Source organism: Nilaparvata lugens, chromosome 1 (assembly GCF_014356525.2).
Source record: "Nilaparvata lugens isolate BPH chromosome 1, ASM1435652v1, whole genome shotgun sequence".
Classification (NCBI taxonomy): Eukaryota; Metazoa; Arthropoda; class Insecta; order Hemiptera; family Delphacidae; genus Nilaparvata; species Nilaparvata lugens.
This window is the reverse complement of record NC_052504.1, coordinates 68,161,242-68,175,070: the sequence shown is the minus strand read 5'-3', so window position 1 is coordinate 68,175,070 and position 13,829 is coordinate 68,161,242. Positions and strand designations below refer to the sequence as shown.

At 33.1% G+C, this 13,829-nt stretch overlaps 1 protein-coding gene across 4 annotated transcripts; it reads left to right on the top strand.

Annotated features, from left to right (window-relative positions):
• Window positions 1–776: 776 nt before the first annotated feature.
• Window positions 777–12,925, top strand: LOC111045867 (serine protease 27). 4 transcript variants are annotated; one of them, XM_022331341.2, is made up of 8 exons: window positions 777–1,013; window positions 5,708–5,800; window positions 6,510–6,602; window positions 7,341–7,522; window positions 8,160–8,385; window positions 9,100–9,264; window positions 10,187–10,387; window positions 11,810–12,925. In XM_022331341.2, the coding sequence occupies exons 3-8, from the start codon at window positions 6,536–6,538 to the stop codon at window positions 11,938–11,940; spliced, it is 972 nt and encodes a 323-aa protein (XP_022187033.1). In that variant the 5' UTR covers window positions 777–1,013; window positions 5,708–5,800; window positions 6,510–6,535; the 3' UTR covers window positions 11,941–12,925. The 4 variants fall into 4 exon arrangements, with proteins under 4 accessions (XP_022187033.1, XP_022187034.1, XP_039296842.1 ...); XM_022331342.2 differs by having other exon boundaries at window positions 781–861; XM_039440908.1 differs by having other exon boundaries at window positions 781–1,031.
• The last annotated feature ends 904 nt before the right edge of the window (window positions 12,926–13,829 follow it).

Below are 13,829 nucleotides of genomic sequence, written 5' to 3'. Positions count from 1 at the left end.
CTTGTGTTTTCAACTTTGGAACGATATATCTTCATGCGCTGTACGTCAAAAAATTAGTTCTCCAGCGCCCTCCAAAGAAAACCCTGCGTGATTCTGGTGCGTGAAATTGTTAGAGCCGTTTTTGAGATCCGTTGAACATAAATAACCATATAATCAGATATACAGAAATTGCTCGCTTAATATAATAGGATGTGTTACCTTACATCGGTAACTTTTTTGTTACTATTCTTTAGATCCATCTCGAGGTTTAATCAATAGCTGGCACATCTTTGAAAAAATAATACCGCCGTAACGAAAGTGTCCATCCAGTTGTCCCATCATGAGTACCAACATGTACTACTGGATCTGTATGTAACATCAATAAGTAAATAGCATAATTTTCACCTCATATGAAAACAAATATCTGCGGACTTGACTCAGAGATTGGGTAATGACTCTACAAATTAAATCTGACCAAGTGATTACAAAAGAGTTATTGGACAGGTGACGATGCTCCTTGACCCAGGTCAGTTGGGTGGCCGACCCAGTGAGCCCACTCGATCATGGATCGTATCCCAAGCTGGCATCTGATGAAAGATTCAGGGACATTACGCGATGGGTTGACGGGCAATGTTGTAAGCGTGGCGGGGTGGGTAGGCCTAATTTGTCGATGAGTCCTGTGAATGAATGATGTTTTGGTGGTGAGGAGGGGGTAGGACTGGCGGGAGGGGGATGGACGCGTTGATCTAGGACACGCGGCCACTCGATCGGCTATAAAAGCTTTTACTCGCGCTTTCAGTCACCCACCGACTCGCTTATCACAAGGTGTCTTATGTGCTGTTCTTTCGGAGGGGGAGATGCAACTGACTACCTCTACACGTGGTCAGTCACGCTTCTTTCTGTTTACATTTTTAATATAAATCTACTATCTGTATCATCCATCACATTTACTCGCGGCTAACAGTGGACGTTTCTTGTTCTATCAGTGAAGTGAATTATTCCAGTGAATCAGTGTGATAACGGTTGTGGAAATGGTTCGTGTGTGCTGCTTGGCAAGTAGACTTAGATTAATTCTCAGTGTTTGAATAATTTCTTAGATTCTGTTACCACCTACCAAAGGGTTCAAGGATGCATCCCTTATTACTATTACATTCTAAATAGTATATTCAATTGAATCAACCAAACAAGATGCCGTGCAGAGGTTCAGACCAACAGCATTTCATTAAATTATCCAAGAACTTTCTCATTTTTAAAGATAATCTTTCAACTAGCAGTATTGATAATCCATTTTCTTTTTCAGTACATCTAAAATTCTAGTTCTCTACTATAAAAAGCACACTGTTGAAATTGATTATTCTATTGAGAGAGCTCACATTATTCTGTAATTAAAATCCTTCATAACTTGAATGTAAATATACATTATAAATATATCAATTACTTACTCTGATCTGTTCATTTTCGTAACTCTAAATTTTCTAGGAACAGTCAAAGAATATTCGTAAATTATACTGCTTGAGATAAAACATTTAAGGTACTTGATAAGTTAGATGTTTCTAAAATAACATTATTGTTAGCAACCTCTCCTACATAATGAAAATTCAATTTTCAGTTTTGTACGAACAAAAATAATGATTCTATAATTTTTCACAAATCTAAATTGATATACTGTATTTTAGAAATTCTTTGAATTGATTTCTCTCTCTTATTAGTCATATCTTTTTTGATGAATTACAAATGCCATTTACTAAACATAAACATAAGTAAATGATAAAAACCATTGTTTTCAATTTGAAAAAAAAATTATCATGTAAATCAAAATGGAAATATCATTATTTATTTTTTTTATTATACTTTATGGAAGTAACCAAATAACTATTGGATTGAATAGATTTGTTTATCACAATTGTTTATTGTGATATTTGTAATTGTTTATTATTGTAATTATTTGTTTATTGGAGGGAAAAGAAGCATTGGATCGTTATAAAACTTCATAGGTTCAATATAATCCAATCTTTCTCATTAATTTTGATCTAATACCGTAATACGAATATCATTTTAAAATGGAGATCTTTGCTGAATTGATAAAATCGTTTTTCATATCTGGGATTGTACTTTATAATTAGTTAATATTGGAATAAGCAAACAAATACATCCCAAAAAAGAATAAAATTACAACACTGTTTTCCAATTACTAATTTGTTACTTTTCAAAGTATTTGTATACTTCCTAATCATGAGTCTACTGAAAATTGTTCTCACTGATATTGATGAATTTGTTAAATATTATTGTCAAAATGTTACCAATAATATATATTAGGGTTTAGATAGGGTATAGAACGTGATTTCAAAAATCTCATTTTTTGAAATATTTCCAAGAAAATTCATTGAACAAAATCTTGAAATCCTAGTTCTCCTGATGCTTTTATTCTTTGTCAATCTGTATAACTTAGCATACGGTAACTTAGTCAATCTGTATAACCAACCAAACATTGTACACTCATGATAATCCATAGAACTTCTTTATCCATTATGCAACGGATGAATGAGTCTGCATTATGTAATGATAAATAATTATAGACGGTGAAACTAATGATGCTTGAAGAGATATGTACCTTCTGTAGGCCTACAATTGATTGGGTTGCTATGCAGTTCAAAACTGTGCTAGCCTCTTACTTTCCTTTCGCTCATTGACATTTCCTTGAAAAACAAATCATAATATAAAGTAGATTTCTGACTCACAGATTTTGTTGTTTCCACATTTTTGTTCAATTATCAAGACTTGTTATGTCAGGTAGCAAGCAAGTATCAAATTTTGACAAAAAAATGTGTGCCTTTCTCCTTTGCACTTGTTAACAGTTTTAAAAATACAGCTCGATGTATGAAATAATGGAATACTACTAGGACAGGTTGTAATCTCACAATTATTCCAGAAAAAAATCTGAAGGCCCACCTTACTATAGGCCTATATACTGATCATTTTTACCAATAAATATTTTGAAAATGAGGTACCTATCTAATATAAGTGAGAAAAAAATAGTAATTTTCACAATACAGTAGGTAATACAGAGTAGACAGTAATACAGAGTCATGCTATTTTTATCTTGTCGTGAGAAATCATAATTACATCTATCCAAGTTCATGTAGTATATCGAAGAAATCGAAAACATTGTAAAATAATAATCTTATCTTTAGGACTATCAGTAATGGTTGAAATATTTTCATATTCACTTTATATTGAAAATATTAATCGTCTATAAGTTTCGGATCAGTCAATCTTCATGAAATTCTCTACTCTACATACATAAATAATAATCCGTAGAAACGTATTTATCATATGGAATCATGTATGAATGAGTTACAAGTGAACCTTGAGTGCCTCCATCACCAAAACCAAAACATCCTTAGATCCTTTGTTTACATTGATTGGCTTGTCTCAACCAGAGTTCTATAAACTAGAATGAGCGCCTAGTAGATGGATGATTAGTCATCGATGAGTGGCAGTGTTTTGATGAAGCAGGTGACCACAGCCAGAACAGTGAAAGTGATTTGAAGGCCGTTTCAGTGTGCCAATTACGAAATTTTGCTGAGCGCGCGCCTCTCATTGTGAGAATGACTGCAGGCACAGGCCATTGACAGAGGCAGACCAGTGAAGTGCAGTGGAACAGTGTGGCAGGAAGCGATCACCGATCATCCAGGTCACGATCACTTCGCCCCTGTTCTTCTATGAACATTTTTTTCTTGTAATCTGATTTGTCAGGTGTACCATACTCTCAAGAATTATGGTACTTATAATCATCATCATCATTTTCTACTCTTTAATGAAATTAAAAAAGATTTCCTATATTCATCTATATCCATCTCATCCAAGACACAAATAGTTTATTCATAAGCCGGCGTTTTTTTTTTTTTTTTTTGATAATGACTAGGCCTATACGAAATTCATATATATAAATTGATTATATATATCCATTGATTGGAGAAATCTTGGTTTTCAAGAAAAGTTGGTCATTACCGGAGGCAGAATATAAATTTATAAAAAAACAGCTATCTAGTAGCATTCCATGCAAGACTATGACATAATAATCTTTGATACCATTCCTCTTTTTATCACCTCTTAAAATAATAAGCAGGTACCGAATTATGGATGGAATAATATGGAATGTGATCAAGAATATTCGTAAAAACATTCATGCACACAATGCATATACCGGTACAGTAGAACAACCACTACCGCTATCAAACATGACATGACCTATAACAAATAATTATGTCTCATCACAACAAATAATTGTTTCAAAAGTTCATCACCTGTTTAGTAAGTAAATTTAGTTTGCTCGTGATATTATTGTGTGTGGTGAAGTTCTAGATTTCTCTAGTGTCTTGTAAAATTATTATATTTTAAAATACTGTTTTTATACAATGTGCAAAATAATGTAGATAGATTTACAGGATATGAATGTAAAAGAGCGTTTTTAAAGCTCTTCACGAGCTTTATTATAATGTGATAGTATATGTTATGTATCATGTATAATGTTAATGTAATGTTATAGTATAATGTGAAGAGGATTTGCATCTGGAGAAGTGATTATGATTATGATACCGTATTTCCTTTTGTATATATAATTCATATTTTTAACGATGATGGTTACAGTCATCAGGAACTGCGCTGTCTCGGTTTGCATGACTTATGATGTCTTGGACTGATTTGTCTTCCGGTCAATCGATCAGTGAATGGAGAGTTTCAGTGATCAGATAGCATTATACCAGTTTTAATGGCACAAAGTTGACACTGGCAGGTTTCGATCGATCGATTTCTACTCAACTATGCGGCAGAATGATATGTCAAAGCTTCAGATGTCAGATGCCCATACACAGGAAGGATCCCGACCGCCCAATTTGTCTCAATATTTGACTGAAACTGCTGCATTGATTGTGTCTCCTCCTGACTAACGAGTTTCACTGCTGCTCTGGCTTGCAGAGTAGATGGATGGCAGTAGCGCACTTGACCTTGTTACTTGTTCCTCGACATTTGCATAACATCTCATACTGGACTGCTATTGGATAAGAGAGTTTCGCGCCAAATGTGATGGCAACTTTCTCCGCTATCCAAAATCCTTGTACATTTTTATATTCTTTATTCCACCCTATATTATTGAATTAGATAGTTGATGCATTTACATTACTTGGTTGAAGTTGAATGATTGGGTATAATATGACCAATAATTCTTGATTAGTTCATTATTATTTTTGTATTACAGTATTGTAAAACTATCAAACATCAGAAATATAATCAGTTGATCCCATGATGGTTACTTATTGGTGGATAATGTATTGGACTTGCAATTTATTGTTTTAGAGTTTATGAACACTTAACGAATTACAAGGAAAAATGTTATGCACAATTGCATTCAAAATTGAACATTCATTTTTCAGTTTATTTCTTAAATAATCTATTATTCAGAAATTTTAGTCCATATTTTAATTTTTTATAAAATCCTTTGTGAATCTTCTTTATGTGCTGCAGACTCTGTAACATTGTTTTAACGATTAGTTTGATAAAATTTCAGTATTGTTTTTTCTCAATTTTTTCAAGGATGCAGTAATAGCCTATCCTCATTCCACACATTCCAAAATCATATTTCTACAATACCCCTACTGTAAGCCTATTTACATTTTAGATTTTTGAGAATCCGTTCTCAAATGGATTAATGGGCAATTTCATTTTCCAGATTCGAAATATGTTTTAAACGAGGAGATGATCAAGTTTCCAAACAGTTACCAGACTGAAGGTCCTCCTTGAATAGTCTTCATAATTTTCACAGGTAAAATCATATTTATCGAAAATCTAACCATAATTTTGTCTTGGCTATGATTACAAATATTTCTTTTTCATCTCTTTATAGGTGATTATGATTGGAATAAATAAAATAATCATATTAGAGGTGATCTATAAGCCATTTCAATGAATAACGTGTATTATTAAATCAATAAATGGATAAATAAATCAATGGAGAATTAATTTCTCGAGTAAAAGTAATATAATTCGATATAGTTTGATATTAAACAGCGAATAATATAGGGGCGCCCGATCTCACTAAGCGTCAAATCTGTGAAAATCAATTATAATGAGTTTATTATTCCATAATAATAATTTTTCAAATAAATTCATAAGTTTTTAGAATTGAAATTCTGAAGGAATAGGGATATTATAAATATAAATAGTATTCCTATAATATTTACAATGCTCATTCTTTATAGTGTCTCCTGCACATATATTTTTCCAACTAGAAAATCATACGAATTTATTAAGTCTGTTAAATATATATATTGCACTTGAAATGAGACCGAAAACTATAATTAAGGGTAGACTCTCATCCATCCACTTAACAAGTTGATGAGCAATAATGAACAGATGAAAGAAAGCTTTTTGTAAAGAAAACCGAAAAAAATATTATTTAGTATCATGTAATTTAAGATTTATCATGTAATTTATCACAATGTAATAATGTAAGACATATTTTACAATTTCAGATTGCAAGATCCAGAATATAAAAGAAATGATTCAATTCACAAGCATTCTCCTCTTAGCAGCCATAAGGGAAGCTTCCCCACAATTCAGTTCCAGTGAGTATTAAAATAACTACTTTGAATTGCTCTATAAATCAAATATGAAGCAGTTGATCCGGAACCCTTCGTTGAAAATTCTAGTGATATTGTTAATTGATAAAATCATTGAAATGAAGAATCCTAGGTATCCTATATCAGCAATGAAATTCAATTCGAATAAGTTCAAATAGTGTATTTGAAAATAATAGTTAACATGTCTATTGCCTAATATTGTTTATAATAGTAAGTAGCCTATGTTGTCTATTCTGTGAGTTACAATTTTAATCCAAACTTTCTGCATTCGAATAGTGTAGCTAAAGAAAGCAATGTAACATTTTTATTGTCTAATAGGTACTGTTTATGAAAGTATAGTATCAAGTGAGTTACGGTACGCTTCTAATTCAAACTTTCTGCTTCTTGTCAATCTGCAAATCAACTAATCACACTACCACTTGATACATCCAGACAGCAACCTCTTGATCATTGTGGTACTTGAGATGGTTTGTCGTTTCAATATGAGCAAGACGGAAGTAGATAAAATACGCAAATTGACGACTGATGAAAAAGTAATATTCCATTCTTTGACATTTGAGTGGATGTGTGAGCAGATACACTAATTTTCTTTAAAGAGAAATAAGGGCTCCTTCTACTCTTCTAATTTAAGTTGGTCATTTCATTAAGGTGTGACAACCAATCTTACATTTGCCAACTTATACAAGTGAATTTCCAATTATAGGTTGATAAATGTCTTTGTAGGCTGGAGCTTCCGCAATGGAGGATTTCCGAAATTTCCACCGTCCAAGCCAAGTCCGCAATGGAACTCGCATTCGCTGCAGTGCGGCACCCGATCGGTCAGCCATCAACCCCTCCGCACCGGTGGAGCCACCGCTAAGATTGTTGGAGGATCAGCTGCCAACTACGGTGCTTACCCATGGCAGGTACACATCATCCCATTTGTGCATTTGTCTCAGTCATTTGAATAAGTCTATCCAAGCATATAAACTTTGAGCTAGTACAAAATACCGGAAATTATTTATATTGTAATTATCATATAATAAACACAAAAACAAACGACTCCATAACATAGATACAAATGAGACAAGAAAACTTCATTCTTGTTGGTCTATGAGTTCTCGTCAAAAATTATTTCCATGTAATGATGGGGATAACACAATAGAGTTATGGAACTCTAATCTTGAATTATCTGAACAAAAGGCCTGATGGGCAAAACTCATTGAGCAGATAAATTTTATTCAGGCATTACCCTCCAGAAAAACATTCCGTCTTGAAAGAGAATAATGAAGTATTAATAGGTACTCAATAAAACTGGCATAGCAGTCAATATATATTCATATTGTAATTATCTTATAATAATTATATTTATATTAAAGTTATATTTCGATCACAGTCATCGGAGTAAGAAAATACATTTAATAGCCTATTAGTGCCAAAATTAGATGTTGCAAATAACAATAGGTACTCCTCGAGTGCTGGGTTTTAATGTTTCAAGTAAACTGCTGTGAACATTTATCTGTATGATAAAATAATTTGATTTATGTGCTCCGTTTATTGCAGGTTGAGATTCAAGCCTACCGACCAGAAAAAAGGAAATTCGAGCACCATTGCGGAGGGGCGGTGGTGGGGGAGCGCGTCGTACTGACAGCCGCCCACTGCATCACCAACCTCGAGCATGCTGACAAGATTCGCCTCATCGTCGGTAAGCACGACCTCAATCAGAAAGATCACCATGAAAGGTCGTTCAAGGCTGAAAAAACTATCATCCATCCACAGTTCAGGAAGAGTGAGTACTAGATTGTGATTATATTTACATGTTTAATATATTAATCTCATATTCAAAATAGTTTAATAGGAATATAATGACACTTCATCAATTGAAAAATAATAATTGAAATGAGAGGTTGAAATATCTATAACCTGACAAAATACAATATAATAAATACAGTATTGAGTTGGAGAAAAGCCTATTTCAATAATAGGGTATAGACATTATTTTTAAAAGTGATAATGAAACTATTAATCTGAATACTGTACCAGAGTACTGAAATATGAAGTTAAATATGAATATTTAAATACGAATTCTGGTGTACTGGTGTAACAATGCATTATATTATATAGACGAATAAAAGATCAGTAATACGTCATATATACTATCACAGAGCTTTATATAATTTCTATAACAGTAGTTTTTGAATTTGTGATGTTGGTGAGGTAGCATGGTAATTTTTGTTCATGTAGACCTGGAGTTTAACCACAAGTTCTATTACCACAAGGTCAATTTTTCTTTCTCATTTGATTATTGTTGATTGAAAATGAAGAGACCACTTAGGTCTAAGCTTTTCTAAAATGCAGTTTTCTTGATATTCTGATGAATTTAAAGCTATTCCATCAATGAAGATTATTCTGGGCCCTTTTTACGTAGAATATTCTGTTAATTTTCAGTACTTATTGAACAGAATTGAGTAATGAGGTGTTTAAAATAAAACACTTTTTACAGTGGGACCACATAGCAACGACATAGCTCTGATCAAAGTGAAAGCAGTGAATGACAATGGATTCACCTTCAATTCGCACGTGCAGCCCATTTGCTTACCAGAAGAAGACTCTCAGATCGCAGGAGTCGGCGAATGGTGTACAGTTACCGGGTGGGGCGCTCAGAAACGTAAGTACTAATTAATCTCTTGAATTGTAAATTATGTTTATTATTATTGACTTTTATCCTTAATTCATTGAGTTAAAACTGTAAGCCTACTGAAATATATTTTTTGTAGATGTCAGAAACCTAATGTGTACCTTGTCACAACTGTTTCTTTACTGAAGTCTAAATTTATTATATTTTCTATTATATATTCTAACCGGAAGCTACACTGACTGCTTAAAATATTTTTTAAAATAATTTTGCTTTGGGTGATGCCCAAACGAGCTGTAGGCTTGTGAGTGGGTAATGAGACGGATGATGTTGAGAGTTGATTAATAATATTGAAGCTTCCCTAAGTAATGCTTTTCTTGGATTATGCTTGCATTTTGTACAGTAAAAGCATATTTTTATCCACTATTCAATTCAAATCTCATGTTACAGACATATTCATTCATTTATCTTATTTTAGAGACAATGGCATGTGTAAAGGTAGCTGGAAGTGCGCATTCGGAACACGTAGCCGTCCTATCCTCCAATGTTAAATCAACGCAACGCTGGTGTCAAATGGGACAGCAGATTGATTAAAATTGGTAGATAGGCCGGCTACGTCTTCCAAACACAAAGACAGCTATGCTACGCGTAAAGATACCTTTAGGGAAACAACAGCTCTATCATCCAAACAAGCAGAAAAGTTGAGATTTTATTTCAAAATTCCCTCCAATATTCAGAATTTTAGAAAGGAAGTGTTTGAAATAACCTCATTCAAGGCTCAGGCATGAAATAACATATTTCAATTAATTAGAAAAACAAAAACAATTTACATTATTACTATATTAATATAAATCAAACAAATGGGGAGGCTGATTGGAATTGAATTGTAATAAATGGAATGAGAGAACCACTAGAATGAATAAATGTGTCTACTAAGATCTAATGTGTTGTGTAGCCGAGGACTTGGAGAGTCTGTCGGGGGTACTAAAGGCAGCGTCTGTGCCTCTGCTGGACCTGTCGACGTGCCGGCAGTCAGGAGTGTACGGCGGCAGAGTGCAGTCCATATTGGACAGCATGCTTTGCGCCGGCCCTCTTGAGGGAGGGGTGGATGCCTGTGGGGGCGACTCGGGGGGACCTCTCGCTTGTCAAGTTGACGGTAAGCACATCTCAACTCATTTCCACAATACATCAATCTAATTATCCATGCTTGACTTTTTTTCAATGATTACCAAAATAGCCGGACCTTTAAGGCCTTGATTCACCGACTACCGCCAGTACCGCTGGCGGCAGCGAGCTAGCGGGCGTTTTTTAGCAAGACATGTCACACTGAGCTCGCGCCGGCGGTGGTACTCTCGAGTAGGAGGGGAGAAGCAGGCTGCTTGTTTTGAAAACTCTTTCCATATAATTATTCAAATATGACCGCGAAGCAAGATAACATTTCTTCAAATTTGTAATGGAGGTTTAAACATAATGTACCGTACGTTTCAAATTGTGATTGAAATATTATTAGGTCCTGTGCTGTACCATTGAAGAATTGCAATACTTATAAAATAATAGAATTTGATGTACATCTTAAGTTAGAAAAACGTTCTTGATTTGAATCAAATGGGTTTATAATTCGTTCGAACATTCTATTTACAATAAATTAATGTATAAGAGATATAAATAAGTTTCATTCTACTTTTGAGATAGGATAGTGATAAAGAGTATGAGAATATGATGACAAAATACAAGGTACGGTAACACATCAGAGAACTAATTGAATTATTATCAACACATATATTCCATCAAATTCAATAATTCAATCTTGAGTATTCTCATAGCAGTATCTAATATCTAATTACTGAATTTATTATCCATTAATTGACCGAGCGAAGTGAGGTCTAAGATTCAAGTCGACGGTTTGGCATTTCTCTTAATGTTTAAATGTTTATATGTTTTCATGTTGCGCATTTACGGCGAAACGCGGTAATAGATTTTCATGAAATTTGACAGGTATGTTCCTTTTTAAATTGCGCGTCGACGTATATACAAGGTTTTTGGACATTTTTCATTTCAAGGATAATATAAAAGGAAAAAGGAGCCTCCTTCATACGCCAATATTACCGTAAAAATCAGACTATAGAATTATTCATCATAAATCAGCTGTCTAGTGGACTATAATACTACCCGTTCAAAAACATCGAACATCTTGAAAATTGTTCTTTCCATCAACGTTAGTAGACAGTTGACTATAATACTACCCGTTCAAAAACATCGAACATCTTGAAAATTGTATCTTTCCATCAACGTTGTAGACAGTTGCTGCCAGACCTGATAACAGCGCTCACACTCACATTCCGGGACGACACGTCACGGTACGATAGGACAGAAAGCTCTATATTTATTTAGGATTTTTTCTAGACATTTTAAATTGATAAATTATTTATTAATTTTTGAGAAAACATAATAACAGGTCAATGTAACATACTGAGCGCGAGGTCTACTGTTCACAGAACTACTAGTTTATTTATAAACTCTTATTTGACAATCCTATAATATTCCGTTGAATTTATTTAACGAAACATTTTATTTTCAGGGCATTTCATATTGACTGGAGTGGTGTCTTGGGGAGATGGCTGTGCGAAGAAAAATCGGCCCGGTGTGTACACACGAGTGGCTCACTTCACTCCATGGATCCACGAGACTCTCCACAAGTTGGGAGCCTAAACATAAAACTGATCAAACTTATAACAAGTCAACTAAGTTAGAAATATCCTATAGTTACCTATATTCTAAGAACTTACAAATATTGTTGATAACTAGATATTAGTAATTTTTACAAGATAAGAGCATGATTTTTGTATGAATTCAATTATAATATATAGTATTTTATCAAGATGATTCAGTATTAACATCGTGAGTATTGCTTTATTGTATTGAGAAATTTTATGGATTCCAAAATTGAAAACCAAAGCTACCACGGAAGTTAGCCAATTCTCAGTGTTTAAGGGAAATTAATTTTTAGTATGCAGATACTCGGTTTAAACGAAGAAATGTCAGCTGTTCGTTCAAACCCCGTATGAAACACATCATGATAAATGCAACCATATCTACAAGTAAACGTGATTTAGCGTTAAACGTAATGTTAGCATATGGCCCTCAGTCTCATTTATACTTCGAATGATAGTGATTCTCATTGAGGAGACTCAATAAATCACAATAATGTGTGCTTCCATATAAGATTAATATTTTATCATCATTATTCCTTCATTTCTAATAAAAATTTGTATTTTTATTGGAGCCTATATTCGGCAACAAGTCATGATCTCATATAAATTAATTTATTTGTCGTCATCCATCATGTCCCCTTGAATAAAAATGTTAAATAACAAATAGGTGAATTTTAGAATACGAGTACAAGTCATATCCTTCTTTCGTGTTCAATCTCTTGATCAATCACAAATCAAGATATATTATTAAAATTTTCTTTCATCTAGCAGTCTTATAATTTGAAAGTATATAATCCTTGAACAATCATCGGGTTTTAATTGTTGTCTTTAGGTATTACTCTAAATTGGCCAAGCATTCAATTGCGTACGTTTAAAAATATTCATTTTGTAAACTGTAAAGTTTGCAAAGTGCAAGATATCTACTCTAAGCTAAAGGTTTTTGATTCAAATTGTGATCGTTTTCGGGTAGATTTAAAAAAAAATGAAATATGATTCAAATAACTTTACAAAGCACTGCGTTGCAGTCTAGATAGTCTTGTCTATCTAGAGAGACATTTTTCAATAACATGTAACACACGGAAAACTTCAAGCCATCACATACAGAACTATTAGCAGTTTCATGGGGACCGTACGTCATTTATCAAATTAGAAGTAATACAAAGTAAAGTTTTACTGTAAAATTTACCGTAGAATACCTGTATCAATAATATTGCAACCATTGACATTTTTCAATGCACAATATAACTAAAATTCTACCGAATATAATCTTGAATATTTGAGTGAAAAATTTTCAATTCAAGAATTATTGGCTGATTTGAATTTATTACTCTACCAATACATCATTATGTTTATTACTTTCATTTAATTTTAAGATACATTTTAATTTAGAATTACCGCAGCAGTTCCTGTTATGTTAAGATATCAAACCACTAATTAATTATAAGGCAACTCATTTGTGTGAAAATTTCTGAGAAATAAATATGATTTTTCATGTACAGAATATTAAATATGATCTTTATTTCTGTTTTAGACCTCATTTGTTATCGTCCTACGAGACAATAATTTTTTCGTATTCACTTACACCAAAAACTTACATTGATGACGAACATCATAAAGCAATAAATTGAAAGATCTCATAGCCTTTGATTTCATATTTGACCGTTTTTGGTCAACATAAATCAATACTTCAATATTTTCATATAATAATATGAATCTCAATTTTTTTAAAATGATTTATTGCTTTCTCTACTTTTTTTTCATCATCGCTTCCATAATTAAATTCTAATTTTCTATTTTTATTACAGCCCAAATTTTTTTATCCCTCCTTTCTTCTTTTTCTCTTTTCAGTCCATTCTATAGATTTAGTAAAATAGTGTGTTAGACTCC